A 15,421-nucleotide genomic window follows, 5' to 3' on the forward strand; every position below is an offset into this window, starting at 1 on the left:
TGCTTGGCCCCCCGGCTCCGCGCCCGGCACCGGCTCCGCGGCGGCCGCCGCCCCGACCGAGCCCCGCGCTCGGCCGCCCGGCCAGCTCCGTAATCCTCGCGGCGGCGGCGGCGGCTGTCGCTGCTCCTGCCTAAGGCGAGACGAGGAGGACGGCCAGGAGGGCGATGGAGATGAGCAGGATCTGCAAGTTATTTCGGCGCCGGTGCAACACCAAGAGAGAAGTAAGAACCATGTCCAGGCGAGAAAAATGGTGTGGCAGGTCGGAAAGCAGTTGGTCCCCTTCTCCATGCCTTTGCGGAGCGAGTCGGGGGGCTTGCAGAGGGAGGGGGGATGAGGCGCTGCGTTTAGGGCTTTTCTTTTTTTTTTTTAGGAAGAAAGGGGCCGGATTCTAATTATAATATTTATTATTTGCAAAAGGCGCCTCTTTCTCTCGCTCTTCTTCTTTCTCTTCTTCGCTTTTCTCTTGACTCTTTCTCAGCCTCTGAGACGATGACCAGGGAAAAAAAAAAAAAAAAAAAAAAAAAAAAAAAAGGAAAAAAGGAAAGAAGGGGAGGAAAAAGGAAAAAAAAACTCTCCCCAGTAGTTGGATTCTGTTCCTTACTGTTGCTGGATATTTTTTTTTTTTTCAAAAGTGCTTTTCAGTGAAACTGTTCACGTTCAAGGATTTGATCAAGTGAGAGGGTACCACCACACGGGGGGAGGAGCCCCGAGCCTTGCCAAGCCGCCGCCGCCGCTGAAATACACCGCCGAGTCACCCGCCGCGCCGCGCCGCGCCGCCGGGGGCCGGGAGCGGGGCCGGGGGCGGGAGCGGGACACCGCGCTGCACCGAATCAGCTGGAGCATCACCCAGCCTTTTCTCCTGATTTGGTATGTGTGCTCCTGGCCGAGAGAAAGCAGCCGTCATTCCCCGCTTCTCCTGGTGTATATGTACATAGACTCGTGTTACAGCGGTGTGGGTGCTCCTCGCCCTGTGTGTGTGCGTGTACGCACAAAGGCTGGATGTCAGCCACGAGTACGGGGGCACGAGGGAACGCAGCTGGGATGAGCGGCTCTTGGGTGCCTCCCGTGTGTAAGAGCGCACCCGCGGACCCGGCCATCCAGCAGCATCCCTCCAGAGCCGGCTCCGTGCGTGTGGATGTGCCCGTCCCAAGCGCAGCCTCCCGGCCGCGGGAACTCACGCGTGTGCGTGGGAATCCCAGCAACCTTGCCACCGTCCAGCAAGGGAGACTAGCAGGATTTGTGTGGGGCCAATAACGAAGAAAGGGCAGTATCTGCAGGCAGCTCCCTGCAGCAGCATCTCGGGACTGTGTCGGGAGAAGGAGCGAGGGGGATGTATTTCTTTAGGTCACGGCAGCGCAGCGCTCCCGCTCCCATCGCACGGATGCCTTTCCTCTGGCCAGGACACCTGTCTTCTGCTGGCCAAGCTCAAGAAGCCTTTGCAGCTTCAGCCCCCGGACAAGGTGTGAGTAATGGCAGGCTGTGAATGGGAGAGGGAGGCTGCTGACGCCTCCCGCGGCTGCGGGGCGTCCCTGTGGGTCACCCTTGTCATCGCCATCTGTGCCAGTGCCACGTCCCTCCGGACCGATTCATTGCAGCAACACGTCGGCACTTTCTCTTCGGATCAAACCCACAGTCGACCTTCTCCCGTTCTCCTCCTCCCTTTGAAAAGTGTCGATAATTAGCGATTTTTTAATCGTCCCACCCTCCTACTTCCCGCATCAGCCGTTCTTTGCCGTCCAAAGACGGGTCCACCAACTACACGGCTCTCCCCGCCGTCAGCCCCCTCCCCATGGCCCAGGCTCGGTGCGGGGGCTGCTCAGCACTTTCTCCCGCCTATCGCGCGTCTCCCAGCCCGGCAGGGAGCGGGGGACAGAGGCAGGACCGCACTGGGCAGCGGGGAGGTTTCTGGCCAGCTGCTGCCCGGCGCTTGGTCAGCGCCTGCTGCAGAGAGCCCGGCTCGGGCTGGGGTGTCCGTGCAGCCCGGCTGCCGCAGGGGAGCGAGGAGAGAGCCGGAGGAGGGAAGAGGGGCTACACACAGCGCTGCCTGTTGCAAACGGGGGGAGCGGTCGCTAAAGAGCTGTCCTGCAGGAATGGGATAGGGGCGGCAGCCGGTGCGCACAGAGCAGCGCTGACAGCCTCAGGAAGGCTGCGGGGGCTCTATCCACAAACGCGGCCCCTTATTAGCCTCAATTCCCAACGCAGAGAGGGAACGTGGGAGGTGGGGGTAGGGGAAGCGAATCACCCACTCCCAACGCAATGGATGGTATTCCTGGCTTGGAATCGGCTCCTTTTGTACTGTGCTGCCAAAATGTTTAGATGACATTTTATTTGTGTGGGAGCAGTGACGTGGGCCTGAGCCAGAGCTGCTCCACAAAACCTCAGGCAAGGGGATTTCACAAACTGCACACACTCGTGGCAGGTGCTACCCTGCATGCACAGGGCCACACCAGCCCCGAGGCTGCACACTGCTTCTGCCTGTAAGCAAACAGCAGGGTGTGACCCCACTGCTCCCCAACCTCGACTGCTGCAGGAACAGAGTCCCCAGGTATGTGGCATTAGCAGCACTCATGCCACCCCAATGTCTTGCCATTGCTGTGCACTGTGAGGAGAGGCACTGCCCACCTAATGCCATCCTCTAGCAGTGAGGCTGCAGCTGTGACAGGCAGAACTTGTTCTTAAATTATAATCAAAGTTTCTGCAGTCCCTCTGGACCCAGCAGCAGCTCACTGCTGCTTCTGAAGATCTCTACACATCCAGAATCCCAGGCACCACATAGCAAAACTACTGTGATGCTAGCAATTGTCACAACTTAGCCAGTCCCCTACAGTGCAGTCCACCCAGTCCCATTTATCTTCTCAGCCTTGCTGAACACTGCGTAGGACCTAGTCCTTGTCCAGATCCTAATCAGTCACTCCTTTGTGCAGCAGCATCTTTGACTTCATGGCCAAAGCCCACCCAGACCAAGACAGGACTAGTGGGCACATCTCATCTCACGGATCCTGCCAGGACAAAGCATTTATTTGTGTCCACCACATCTCTCTTTGTCACCACAAGAGCCCAGCTGTGCTGGACATGGCACAGAATGTGGTGGTGAACACTTGCATGAAGCCTAGCCCTTTATTTAGAACAGTACTTCCACCATTTCAATAGCAGGCGTTTTCTACCCTGCAGTCTGAAGAACCATTCCTTGCAATCTCCTCTGTGAGTGTCATTGTCACCTGCCACACTCGGGGACAGTCCCAGACATTCAGTGCCGACTATGCCAGTGAGATCATCCCAAGCCTTAATTTTTCAGACAGACACTCACAGGAAGCTCTGGTCTTTCTGAAGCAAATGCTAAAATGCCTTCATCAGTGCCTGCTTATTGCCGTTAGATACCAGGATGCACAGCTGGGGGAGTCCCACTGATGATGTGGGACTGCGTACTAGAATCTCCCTGCTCTGCCTCAGCAGTGCCAGAGAGCAGCAGCCGTGCTCTCGAATATCTTTCCTTCTCTAGAAAACAAAGGTAATGTGAGCAACACCCCCATCTCCTGCACGATTCGCGAACTGCGTGCCCGTCGCCAGCGCACAGAAAAAGGGGCTTTTCCAGTTTGTACCATCCCTGTTGCAGGAATAACAGATTTGCTTCAAAACCTGGCCTCTTGCATGACAGAGTGACAGTGAGGATGTCATCTGACAACGCTAGATTTGTACAGTCTATATCCAAGAATAGAAATGGAACAGTTCAACACAGTATCCATTACAGGCTGTTTTAATCCCTGATCTAATCCATTATGATCTGCTTTAATCCCCACCCAGCTGCAAACATCCATTCAAAGAAGCAGGGGTTGGTGTTATATTCTGTTGGACCATGTTGAGTTTTAATTGATGTAGAGAAAACCATATGCCCTAACACCAGGCAATGCAGAGGATTTCTAAGTAAGTAAGTAAATGTTCCGGAAGGCAAATTGTGGCACAAATACAAAGTAGCAGAACATGTCTATAACCGAGGGGGAGCTGAGTTCAGTTAAGGAGAGAAAAGCAATTGGGGGAGTTATGTTTGTTTGGAGGGGGTGATTGGATGGAAGAAGACTAATGACACTATCTAAAGAAAGAAACAAATAGAGCCTGGCAATTGCCAAAGCCTTCAAAAGCAGCATTGATTATTTGGGTTTTCTTTTTTTTTTCCTCCTTTCCTATTCTGTAACTTTCATGTGGGGAAAAAAATAATTATGAAATGTTAAATTCTATCACATATATCAATAACCTCATCATGACAGCCTCCGCTGTTGATTGTGGACCTGCTCCCCAGTACCCCAACCCTTCTGTTTTGCCCAGCTCTGCCTATCATTGCTCCATGTCCCTCTCCTCCTGCAGGATTGCACATTCCCAGAGCGTGTCTTCCAGTCACTATTCCCCCAGGAAATTTCTGAGTGGGAGCTGGAACATGAAAGAAAGGAAGAAGAGTTAGGTAAGAGATCATAAAAGGAAAATTTAGAGAGGGGGAAAAAAAACTTCATGTCCCAGCTACACTGCACTCTTTTCACACACTCATATCCTCCCCTGAAGGTCTCCTGCACTACTCAAGCCCTCCCAAGGGAGGAAATCCCACACATACTAAAAGAAAAATCAATGCTTGCTCCAGTTAACTTTAACCTATTTACTATGTGTGAGACCAGTCACTGGAAAACAAAGCAGTTCTGTGATAATGCTGTCTTGTTTACCAAGGAAAAGCCTGAATCTACCTAAACAAAAATCATTAAAAGCTGAAGTATCCCTGTACCCTCAGACAAAACATCACCTGCAGGCAGGGCCTCCACCATTTTTGCTGTTGCAGTACTACCCCCTTTATGGGACAGATTTTCTCTGAGCACAGCCAGCCAGGGTGTGCAGCAGACAGTCTGACTGAAGCATAGCCAGCCCATGGCACTGACAGACTTGCTGCAAAGCTCCTGAACAAGGGCTGCAGAAAACTCTGCAGATGCTGCAAGAGGGAGTCTGGTTTCTGCACTGAAAGATGAAGTAGGAGTCCAGCAGCCCAGCACAGCAGCCAGAAACACAGGTACCACATAGCAGCACACCAAGGGAGGTGTTTTACACAGCCTGGATCAAGGGACAGTGGCAGGACTACTTGATCTCAGCTGATCTTGGAACAGGGTCCTCACAAAGTGGATCCCCTCACTGCACCAGTCTCTTGGATCAACACCACTGATGCAGTGCCCCAGAGTAGGAGAAGTGCCCCAGGCCACGCTGGGACTGCAGCAGGTAGAGGCTGAGCAGAGTGCAGAACGTCTTCTGAGAATCCTACCTCAGGCTCACCAGCACGAGATGTCATGCCAGGTTTGGTGACCAACTTGACTGCATCCCTCCTTTTGATTTTATCTATTTGCACACCATATGTGTGGGAGGCAGAAGAGCCCTTTTCCTTCAGGGATGCTCAGACAGCTGCACTCCCTTCACCCACTGATAAGGCTGCCCAAAAGGTGCATAGCCTGCACAGTGCAGGTAAGAGACTTGGTGAGACACAGAGCAGGCAGGGGTGTTTTCAATTTTCTGGGGAAATTCAGCAGGTTTTAAATCATGTTTCTAGTTAATGTTGGGTTTTGTTGTTCATCTTAAAGCCAAGATAAGAAAAGCCCCTTCTGCTGATAATCAGCATCATCAGGAATGCCGAAGAGCTTATCAGAATGGAATGAGTGCACAGATTTGCAGCATATACAAAGATAAATTGTGCAGCACACAAGTTCACGGTATTGAATTCACTGTATATTGAAGGTTCCATATATTTTTATCTTAGAGATTCCAGTCAGAAATACAGGATCCCCCATCTCCCAGATTTCAAATAATTTAGAACCACAGTGAGATACTGGACTTTCAGAGAAGCATTTGCCAAGTTTTTGAAAATATGCTCCTTAGCATTACTTAGCTCTGGATCAGGGCATTTAAACCTTCAGCCCCTCTTTGTCTTCTGAATTCAATGAGCTCATCTAAAAGCTGGGTCCAACTATGCCACATATTATGAAGAGAGGACAAATAATGGCTTAAGATGTTACAATATCTAAGAATACTCTATGAGTACTGAGATACCCCATTTAGAGAAAAGCTGATTAAAACCAGAAATATGGCTACTGTTCATTAGATCATTGATTCAGAAAGACTAAATGACCCTCATCTCCTTTCCTGTCCCAAGGTATGTCTCAGTCTTGCAGGTTCCCTGAAGAAAAGGAATCTTCCTTACTGCTGGAAATTTTGTGTACCTGTCATCAGCTTTTCATTTCTGGTTGTTAATGAAGCCTCATGCCTAAGAGGGTTTAGGATTGGCTTTGCAGCCACCAAAACGCAGAGTGCAAATACTGCCTTGCTGTGCAAATACAGTCTTTGTGAACATGAAACCTCCCCTATGCTTGTTCCATTCCTGCAGAAACAAGACCAAAAAATGACAAAGTGCCTTTCTCATCCCACATTGGAAACACACACTGGGAGAATGAGGCTGATATGGTCAGTGACACAGCAACAGTTCTCTCTCTCGCTAAGACTCTGTTCCCTCCCCAGTTACCTTTTTCTATTTTTTATCTTCTTCCAGACAAATCTTTCCTTCTTCCACTCTTCCCTTCCCCTAAGTTTGAGATAGACTTAGAAGGGGAAGGAGCTGGTATTGTTTCTCCTCTATTCAAGCTAAAAAGTGATTTCTCTGTGTGTAAGTGCACAAAGGCAGAATTTTCTTAGCAAGCTAGAGAGAAACAAGTCTGGCAGCAACCCCAGCTTTGATGGTGGAACTTCACAGGAGGATGTTGAACCTGCAACAGCTTGGTGCTCTTTTCTCTTCCACAACAAACACCACCTTTTAGAATTCTCACCTATGGCTATTTCCTTCCCTTCTTTTGAGAAGAACCCCAAACAAGAGAGAAATTGAACTACAGGACTAAAGAAAGACTTTTATACTAGTCAACATGAAGGGAAGGTTGTATACTTAGCACAGAAGAAACAAATCAAGAAGGAAATAAAGAAAAATAACACAAAACTACAGCAGTAGGTAGCTGGCTGTATGCAGATGTTTCTTACCAAGCCAGTCCTGGCAGTCCCCAGGTACCCTGTGCACTGAATCAGCAATAATTAACTCCTAAAGGAGTCAGGTAAATCAAGTATCATGTAAACAGAGATTGAAACATTTGAATGGGAGAGTCTCGGCCAAATGTGTGCTCCCAACAGCTCTTAAGTCAGGAAGCAGGAGAGAATTAAGTGGCAGCTTTTACAGCCTTTGCTAGGCTGTCTTGGCCAACAGCTTCAACTCACAGGAGACCAAGTGAAGTTGCACACTACCAAAGGAAATTAGGAAAGATAACACCATCCCCAGAAAGAGAATAATGCACACAGTGTAAGGAATTCTGGCTGGCAAAGGCCAGGCATCACAGCTGCATGTATTTCCATGATAAAATTGTCAATTGCTAAATTAATAATAATTTAAACTTTAGCAATGACTAGAGTTCCTGTCAGGCTCCAGGTAAAGGCCTGCAAATGCAGCAAAGAGACAATCCCCTCTCTGAAGTTAGGTTATGACTTGAAAGCAGGGAACTTTTCTGTTGTTTTCAAGACAGACTGAAAATGAGAACAGTTAAGGAGATTGATCTTTACAAAATAAAAATATACTAGGGCAAATCAGGGAGTTCATCTTGGGAAGGAGGAGGAAAACCTGTACAGGGATTTGTTGCAATGCAAAACCTCTCACAGGCAAAGGGTGGAGAGGCCAAAAACCTGAAAGGTTTGGGAAGGTTCAAGGGAACCTCTTCCCTTGAAAGACCACCTGACCACAACATTTGTTACTCCAACACAGAGTATATTTATTCAGTGTTCTACCACATGATTTAACAACTTCCCTCTTTTGTTGATGGTTTGAATCTATTCCTTAGCTTTGTTGCAGATGTCCAGGTTCCAGTGCAGTACTGCAGAGACCACCCTTGTCTTTTCTCCCTTTTCTGAATCTGCCCAACACTTGGCAGTTTCAGAGGCACTCACAAGCAGAGGAGCAATCTCAAAAGGGTTAAAATTCAGGCACACAAATGAAAATGCAATTAATAAGTCTGCTACATAGAAGATCCTAATGTTCATGATGCAGTCTGCAAGGGGTGAGCATTTTTCTTTGGGCTTGCTCTACTCCAAGGTTGCGATAACGCACGGCAATATCGTTAGCGTTGATTTGCCGCAAGGTGTGTGTACTACATCTGCAAGCTACCAGGGGAAATGGAGGGAGCCTCTCTCCTTGAAAGGCTGCAATTACTTAATTATCTAAGGAAAATGACATGCAGATTTAACAGCACAGGGAAGGGTTAGGACTCACTTCCCCCATTCCCAAAGAATACAGAACAACGCTTCTCTGCTACGTGATCTCCATGCAAAGCTAACACTCCTGGTTTGGTATTATTAATTACCCAGCTCCTATTCACTGGAATTCAGAGGTGTTGATACTTCGCATCACCCCCAGCTATGCTTGCAATTCATAAATCATACTGAGAGGAGTTGCCAGGAGAGGAGAGGAAATAGTAAAGGAAACTTGCAAGCATCTCTGAATAGGCAGCTGCTGCTCAAAGAGGCTGCATCCTCTGCACAGAGTCAGATGTAAACCAGGATTAGTGTTACAAGACAGCAAGAGACATGCCAAAAGTGGGCAGGCAAGACAAAGAAACAATGCGTTCAGACCAAAAAGGTAAAGGAAAGCAGGTGGCCCTGGGAATTAACCTTTCATCTTCACATCCACAGGTTAGATCAGATCAGATCAGATCAAAGCTCAATCTCTCTATTATGATTATTAATCTGGAAGGGGTTGACTGTAGTCCAAACACAGAGAAAGGCGGCAGTTCTAGTGGTCAAACCAGTACTGATTTCCCTTCCCCTGGAATTTAAAACCTCTTTCCCAGTTTTCCTTTTGTAAAATAGCCTCACTATATCAAAATTGCCTCACTATATCAAAACCAAAGTTCTGAGCAGGGTTTTGGCCATCCCACACCTCCTACCTCTTTATATAGATATACATTCCACAGGAAGTGTCCACTCCTCTGCTCATCACATAGTGGCTGTGCTGAAACTATTGTGTCCTTTTTAAGGAATTTAGAAACATAAGTTTGATACCCAAGGGATTTCTCTCTTGGGCCAGTTTAGAGACTGATGACCACACCTTGTCATTGACCCCACTCAGTCGCCCTCTGGCTGGCAACAGGACAGCATGGAATCAGATGTGGATGAAAAAAAAAAAAAAACCAAAACAGGTGGGGAGCATCTGGACCCAGATTTATCCCTCTTTGTGAATGCTCTCCATTCACAGGGTTGCCTTTTTGGGTTGGTTTTTTTTCCTTCCCTTTTCAAAAATCATTTCAAAGTTGCAAGCAGATCCTTGAAAGCAAGGTTTGTTGGAAAGGAATGGCAGCTTCTCATAGGGCTCGCAAGGTACCTCAAAGAAAAAGAGAAACTTAAAGGCAAAAAGACCTTCATTTGGCCACACAGCATCTCAAGTTCAGTTTTCTTATTTTGAGGGAAGGGAAGGATCTCCTTCTCTTTCCTCCTTTTTACATTTTGCAGTTTGACCCAGAGAAATGAAAGATTTTATGTTGCTTTGTTCTTTTTCCATTGTGGAGTGCGTGTGTTTTCCCTTTCCTCACACTGCACCTCTTCAATACTTTTTCAGCCCTGGAAGCTTGACAACGTGGCAAAAGAAACAATGAAAGTAACAGAGAAACAGAAAAAGAAATCAGCTGGAAGTTATTCATTCCAGTATTCCTTAATATACTGAAAGGAAAAAGGGACAAAACAGGGTTAAAATATCATCTTCAAAGACCACTGATATGAAATTTTGAAATACCGAGATTTCGGGTCTCAGTGAAAACCACAGAAAAGAGAGACAAAAAAAATCACAAATACCTTAACAGAGGTAATATTATCTTTAAATTTTTCTTAAAAGATTTTTTAAACAAGGTTTTTTATTAACTGAAACCCTGAATTATTGAGTAACTTTTAGAAATAGCAGGTTTAGCCTGACACTTTGCTTTCCACAAGTGGATTTCTCATTACTACCATAATAGCATTTTTATGTTGCAATTAACTTTTCTCCTCCCAGACTGAACAGAATATTTCTTATTCTTCCTGCTAGACTTTCCTCCATATTCTCTTCATCATTGCATTACCAGCACAGGAGATTCAGAAGTACTTTAAGCTGGCAACTAAAGAGTTTTTCCTTCCTAGGTCTCTCATTGAGGCCCACCTTTATCACACAAGTAGACACAGGAGGGAGCTCAAGCAACCCCATTCACACTGAGGTTACGTGTCTTCCTGCAGCAGCTGAAGGGATTCTATACCTCTAATTCTCGAATCAGGTTTCCTTTAGGTCTTGGACTTAGATTTCCACACCAGCCAGAATAGAAGTCTCCTTTTTCAGATGGCAAAACAACTCATATGTGCTCCCTGCATACCAGAAAAAGAAAAATCTGTAGTAGTGCTGGCTGAGTTGAGACCAGAGGGATTAAATCTTTGCTCACCAGATTTGGCAGTTGTAGATGTGGCTGCACACACACCTGCAATGTAACACTGCTCTTAGTACTGCTGGCTGAACCCTCAGCTGCCTTTTATGTTTGATCTTGCTTGTCTACTTCTTTCTCCTTGCTAGACCTCACAAAGAAAACCATAGGAGTTTCTCTTCTTTAGCCTCCTCCTATTCTGCCTAAGCTGGAAGTCCATGGGTGCAGCAAAAGGCATCTCCTGGGGCACAGGGAACAGGAATTCCTTCTCTTCAGAGGATTTTTTTATTTGTGCAGCCACCAAGGCAAAGCTCTTGAAAGTAATGCTCATTTACTCTTTATATTCCTTTCTACAACAGATTTCATCCCCCTTATTTTGTCTCCCTTTCCTATTGCCCTTAATAGGAATATTTCATGGAATCATGAAAAGGTTTGGATGGGAAGAGACCTTTGAAGGTCATCTGATTCCAGCCTGCCTGCCATGGGCAGGGACACTTTTCATTAGACCAGGCTGCTCAGAGTTCCATCCAACCTAGCCTGGAACATTTCCAATTATGAGACATCCACAGCTTCCCTGGGGAACCTTGCCAGTGGCTCACCCCTTTCATAACGAAAAAAAAAAAAATCTTTATGCTCAATATAAAATATCTTTTTTCAGTTTAAAACCAATGCCCCTTGTCCTGTCATTACAAGTCTTGGTAATGAGTCTCTCCTGTGCTATAAATCCCTTTATGTACTGAAAGGCTGCAGTAAGGCCTTCCTGGAGCCTTCCCTTCTCCAGGATTAACAAACCAAACTGTTTCAGCCTTTCCTCACAGGAGAAGTGCTCCAACCCTCTGATCACCTCTGTGGCCATTCTCTGGACTTGTTCCACCAGGTCCATGCCATTCCTGGGCTGGGTGCTCCAGAGCTGGACACCATACTCCAGGAGAGGTTTCAGGGAGTAGAAACAAGTGGGCAGATTAACCTCTCTTGACCTGCTGGCCATGTTCCTTTTTATGCAGGTTGGCTTTCTGGGCTGCAAGCACACACTACCATCTTATGTCCAATTTTTCAGCACCAAAATAAAAATATTTGAAAGTGCCTCTTTAACCCAAGTTCACAATCCTCATTAGAAATTAAGTAGTGCATGAGAATCCAAAATAAATTCTTACAGGCACCTAAAATGAGGGAGAATCTACATCCATAGCCCTCAGCAGCTACTGTCACCTGTTTCCACATCACACACACGAGGTCAGGGAGCCCTGGAGGCAGCTGACATAATTAAATGAAGATTTGGATCAAATAATCTCAAAATCAAACTGTGAGCAGACACCAAGATTAAATGTTTGCTCATTTGCCAGAATATGGCCAAAACTAATTTTATTTTGGCACATATTTCTATAAATAATAGAATAGGCACTGACAGTGTGGCCTATTATTCTCAGTTTTCCTTCTTTCTGTAACATCAGCAGTGTCAGGTAATTCTGGAGAGAAAGATAGTTTTGTTCTACTTTTTTCAAAAGAGGTTTTGGAGGATGTGATTATTTACTGTATTTCTTTGCAGTCCTCACACTATGAAACCCAACTTTGGCATTATCTTACACCATAGCAATAGTGATCTGTAACAGCTACAGCACCAAGAATGAACCTGGATGCATTAGAACATCCCAGCAGAAATCACATGTCCAAGAGGACTTCATTAGATACAAGGAAGATTATTGACTTTTATCTTCTTCCTTATTTCCCTAATTTCTTCTGCTCATGATTGATTCAGGGATGTGATTATTAGCAACCTTTTTGTTGGGATACACTGTCTGCTGCTAGTTGTCCTCTTTCCAGTTAAGCCCATACAGAAGTCCCCAGCTGCTGCATTATCTTTCAGGTTTCTCATCATTTGCAAGGAGAGACCATTCTTTATCTGAGGGAGAAAAAAACTGTCTTGATTTAATTTTCCATTTCTCAATTTCCTCTGTATCTAGAGGCCCAGTTTCCTAAAAGGCCTGTTTTTCTGCATTGAGATGCTGTACTTTACATCCCTGAAGAGAGCAGACATTCCACATTACCATCTGAGCACACTCAGTGGGGTATTGGAGTGCAGAATTCTCAGTCTGTTCCTCTGCCTCATTCGTTACTGAGAAAATGCCTCCACAATGAACCAGTAAGTTGGCAACCCCATCTGCTCTGAATATACCCTGCCACCAGAGGAACCAACAGAATGTGTATGACATTCTTGTCCCCTTCTTCCAGCAGATCCCAGAGAGCTTTGCAAACTACATAAGTCTTGAATGGGAATGCAGGTTATATATTGATTTTTTCCAAATGATTCAAAGGATGTAAAATTAGAACAGGTTCAGCTGGGCAACTATGATAGTGTCAATGGCAAAATTAGCTAAAGAGCCCAGAAATCTTGATGCCTTCTGGTCAGGTCTTCTGCACCTTAAATTCATTTCACTCACTGCTCTGAGCAGAAGTCAAACTTATTTTTGACAGGGACTGCACTTCACCTCTAAGGGGACTTTCTCCTTATTTGTATGCTTCCTTTCCCAATTCTACTGCCTCAGAAGTCTCATTCTATCCCAGACCTGCATATTGGCTTTCCACAACCCTCCTCATCTTGCATGGTGCATTGATCTATTCTTGCTGAGACTGAAGGACACAAGTGCCTGCAGGAGTAGCATTTATGCTGGTTTGCATAGCAATGATTATAAAGAAAGTACAATCAGCAATTCCTTGCCAATATCTCTCAGGAGAAGCAATATTAAAGCCTAGATTGTTACAATACTCTCAGTAACAAAAGGGTTTCATCCTGGAAACATCTTTTTAAAATATCTGGTCACTGCTATTTAAATACAAGCTCCAGTCCTAACCTGGAGACACTGAAGACTCCAACACCCAGGACACTGTGAAAATAAAGCCATTTCATGACCACACAGTTCCCTGCCACACAAAACCACCTCCAGCCTCTGCTCACCCTTGTTCACAGAGAGAAGTTCACTTCTCTTCCAGGGATAACGCATCCAGACACGCAAACAAATCCCTGAAAAACCCAGCAGAGACTGATGCACTCTGCTGCCTTGCAGAATGCTCAGGGCACCTGCCCTGGCCTCCCTGATTGTCACAAGAGTCACAAGGGAAGAGCAGTTCTGTCACAGCCACAACAGCAGGGATATATCTGCCGCCTCACTTCAACTCTTTTCTTTCTTACAGGAAAGAGATAATGCAAGGGAACCCGAGGAAGGTGAAGAAGGCAGTGCAAAGAGGAGGTATGTCTTTACTGGTGATCAGAAGTGTGAAACTGCTCATTTGGTGCTTCTTTCCTCTTCTTTTCCTTCCCCAAGATTTTCTTTTAAACAGAATTCCCAGATGATGTCTACTTTTTCCTAGCTATTTTTTGTCTGTTTTGTTTCTCTAGAAGAGGAAATAAAGCTGTATATTTTCAGCTAAACTATATTAGTTATTGAGTGTTTTGCGCTGTTTTTAGTGGAAAGGCTAAATGTTTATTAGAAAATATTTTGACAAAGGAGAAAACTAATTTCTAGCTAGGTCTAGCTGTATGAAAGGTGAGCATGGCTCACTGAGTCTGTAACTGTATCAAAGGTTTAAAAAGTGCCAATTTAAAATCTAATCCCAGAGCCCTTGCACGAGTGGTCCTATTAAAGGGAGAATAAATTTACTTTTCTGCCTTCAGATTTATACTGGTTGTCAGTATAAGCAAATGAGAATGAAAGAAATTTAGAACCACAGCCTGTTCTAAGCTACACCACTTCAAAGAAACTCTCCAGGAGTCAAAGGATGTGCTTTTAATTAGCACTGGAAACACAGAGTTGAATCAAGAAGATACAGTTGTTGAGTTAATGAAGGTGGTATCATTTATACACTCCAGTATCTCTGAATCACACAATACATGTCAAAGACAAAAGTTAGGATGCCTCCCTCATTACCATGCACTCATGCTAACTGCTAGGTATGCACTCACCTTCCTTTGGTTACTGAGGTTTAATCAAAAAACTTCTCTAGGTCACTCTACCTGAACATTGCATTTTGTAAGTATCCCTGCATCTTGGTGATGTCTGTGTGTAAGCATCAAAAAATGATTGCTCAATTCTCAATATTCCACCACTTGTGATATTTCCAAAGAAAACAACTCTTCCTCCATTGGGAAATAATATCGAGGCTAAAATTAAAATTGAGAAATACTAAAAGAAATCTAGCCTCCTCCATATTAATCTTAAAACATTTATGATAGATCAAGGCATTGAATTTCCAGATCTAATGAGAGCTTTGTGCTCTGAGGTAACTCCTCAATTTATAAGGAAGAAGAGTAGGTTTCACCAATCCTTGGCCACCTGGCTCATAAAATCCTTCTCATATTGTGCAATTGCAAAAATGGAAGATAAATTATTGTTTTGTCTGGTCCTGCCTATGCTCAATCTGCTTAAATCCCCTGTAAAGCCTCCTTAGTATGGACATAAATTAGAATCACCCTATGACACCCCAAGCAATGAATAGGAAACTGGTCTGTGTGAAAATAAAACCTGCTGAGTGACTATCTCTTGTGAAAATCTGGCTTTTGATGAAAAGAGATAGAACAGGACAGAAATTGTCTCTGAATCTTAGAAAAATGTGTGGTAGAACAAGATGCTGACAAGATTTCATTGAAGTATAAAGTAAGCCTAGCTTTCACATGATACATTCCTGAGCTAAAGGTGGTCAGTGTTAGAGTGCATATTGTATCCATATTTCTGGTCAAGTTGGTTTCTTACTGATAAACAATAATATTGAGGTAAGACCAGTGAAACCCAGAGTAATATTTTAAATAGACCAACAGTTCCACTTGAGGATAAGATCCCACTACCCTGTGCTCAGTCCTTGAGAACACAAATAAGATCAGTGTCAATCTGTCTGTAGTCCTTATTTCAGCCAACATTCCCATTGCTCCTGCAAACCAGCCCACA

General features: G+C 45.3%; 1 protein-coding gene across 1 annotated transcript in view; it reads right to left on the reverse strand.

The window, feature by feature from the left end:
* Nucleotides 1–288, reverse strand: part of SORCS3 (sortilin related VPS10 domain containing receptor 3) — a 266,055-nt gene extending 265,767 nt beyond the window's left edge. The window contains exon 1 of the mRNA XM_041461143.1: nucleotides 4–288. Coding sequence (XP_041317077.1) covers nucleotides 4–288 — 285 coding nt within the window. The remainder of the gene's footprint in view (nucleotides 1–3) is intronic.
* Between the last annotated feature and the right edge of the window lie 15,133 nt (nucleotides 289–15,421).

The sequence above is a fragment of the Pyrgilauda ruficollis genome, unplaced genomic scaffold (genome assembly GCF_017590135.1).
Source record: "Pyrgilauda ruficollis isolate IOZ18807 unplaced genomic scaffold, ASM1759013v1 scaffold15, whole genome shotgun sequence".
NCBI lineage: Eukaryota > Metazoa > Chordata > Aves > Passeriformes > Passeridae > Pyrgilauda > Pyrgilauda ruficollis.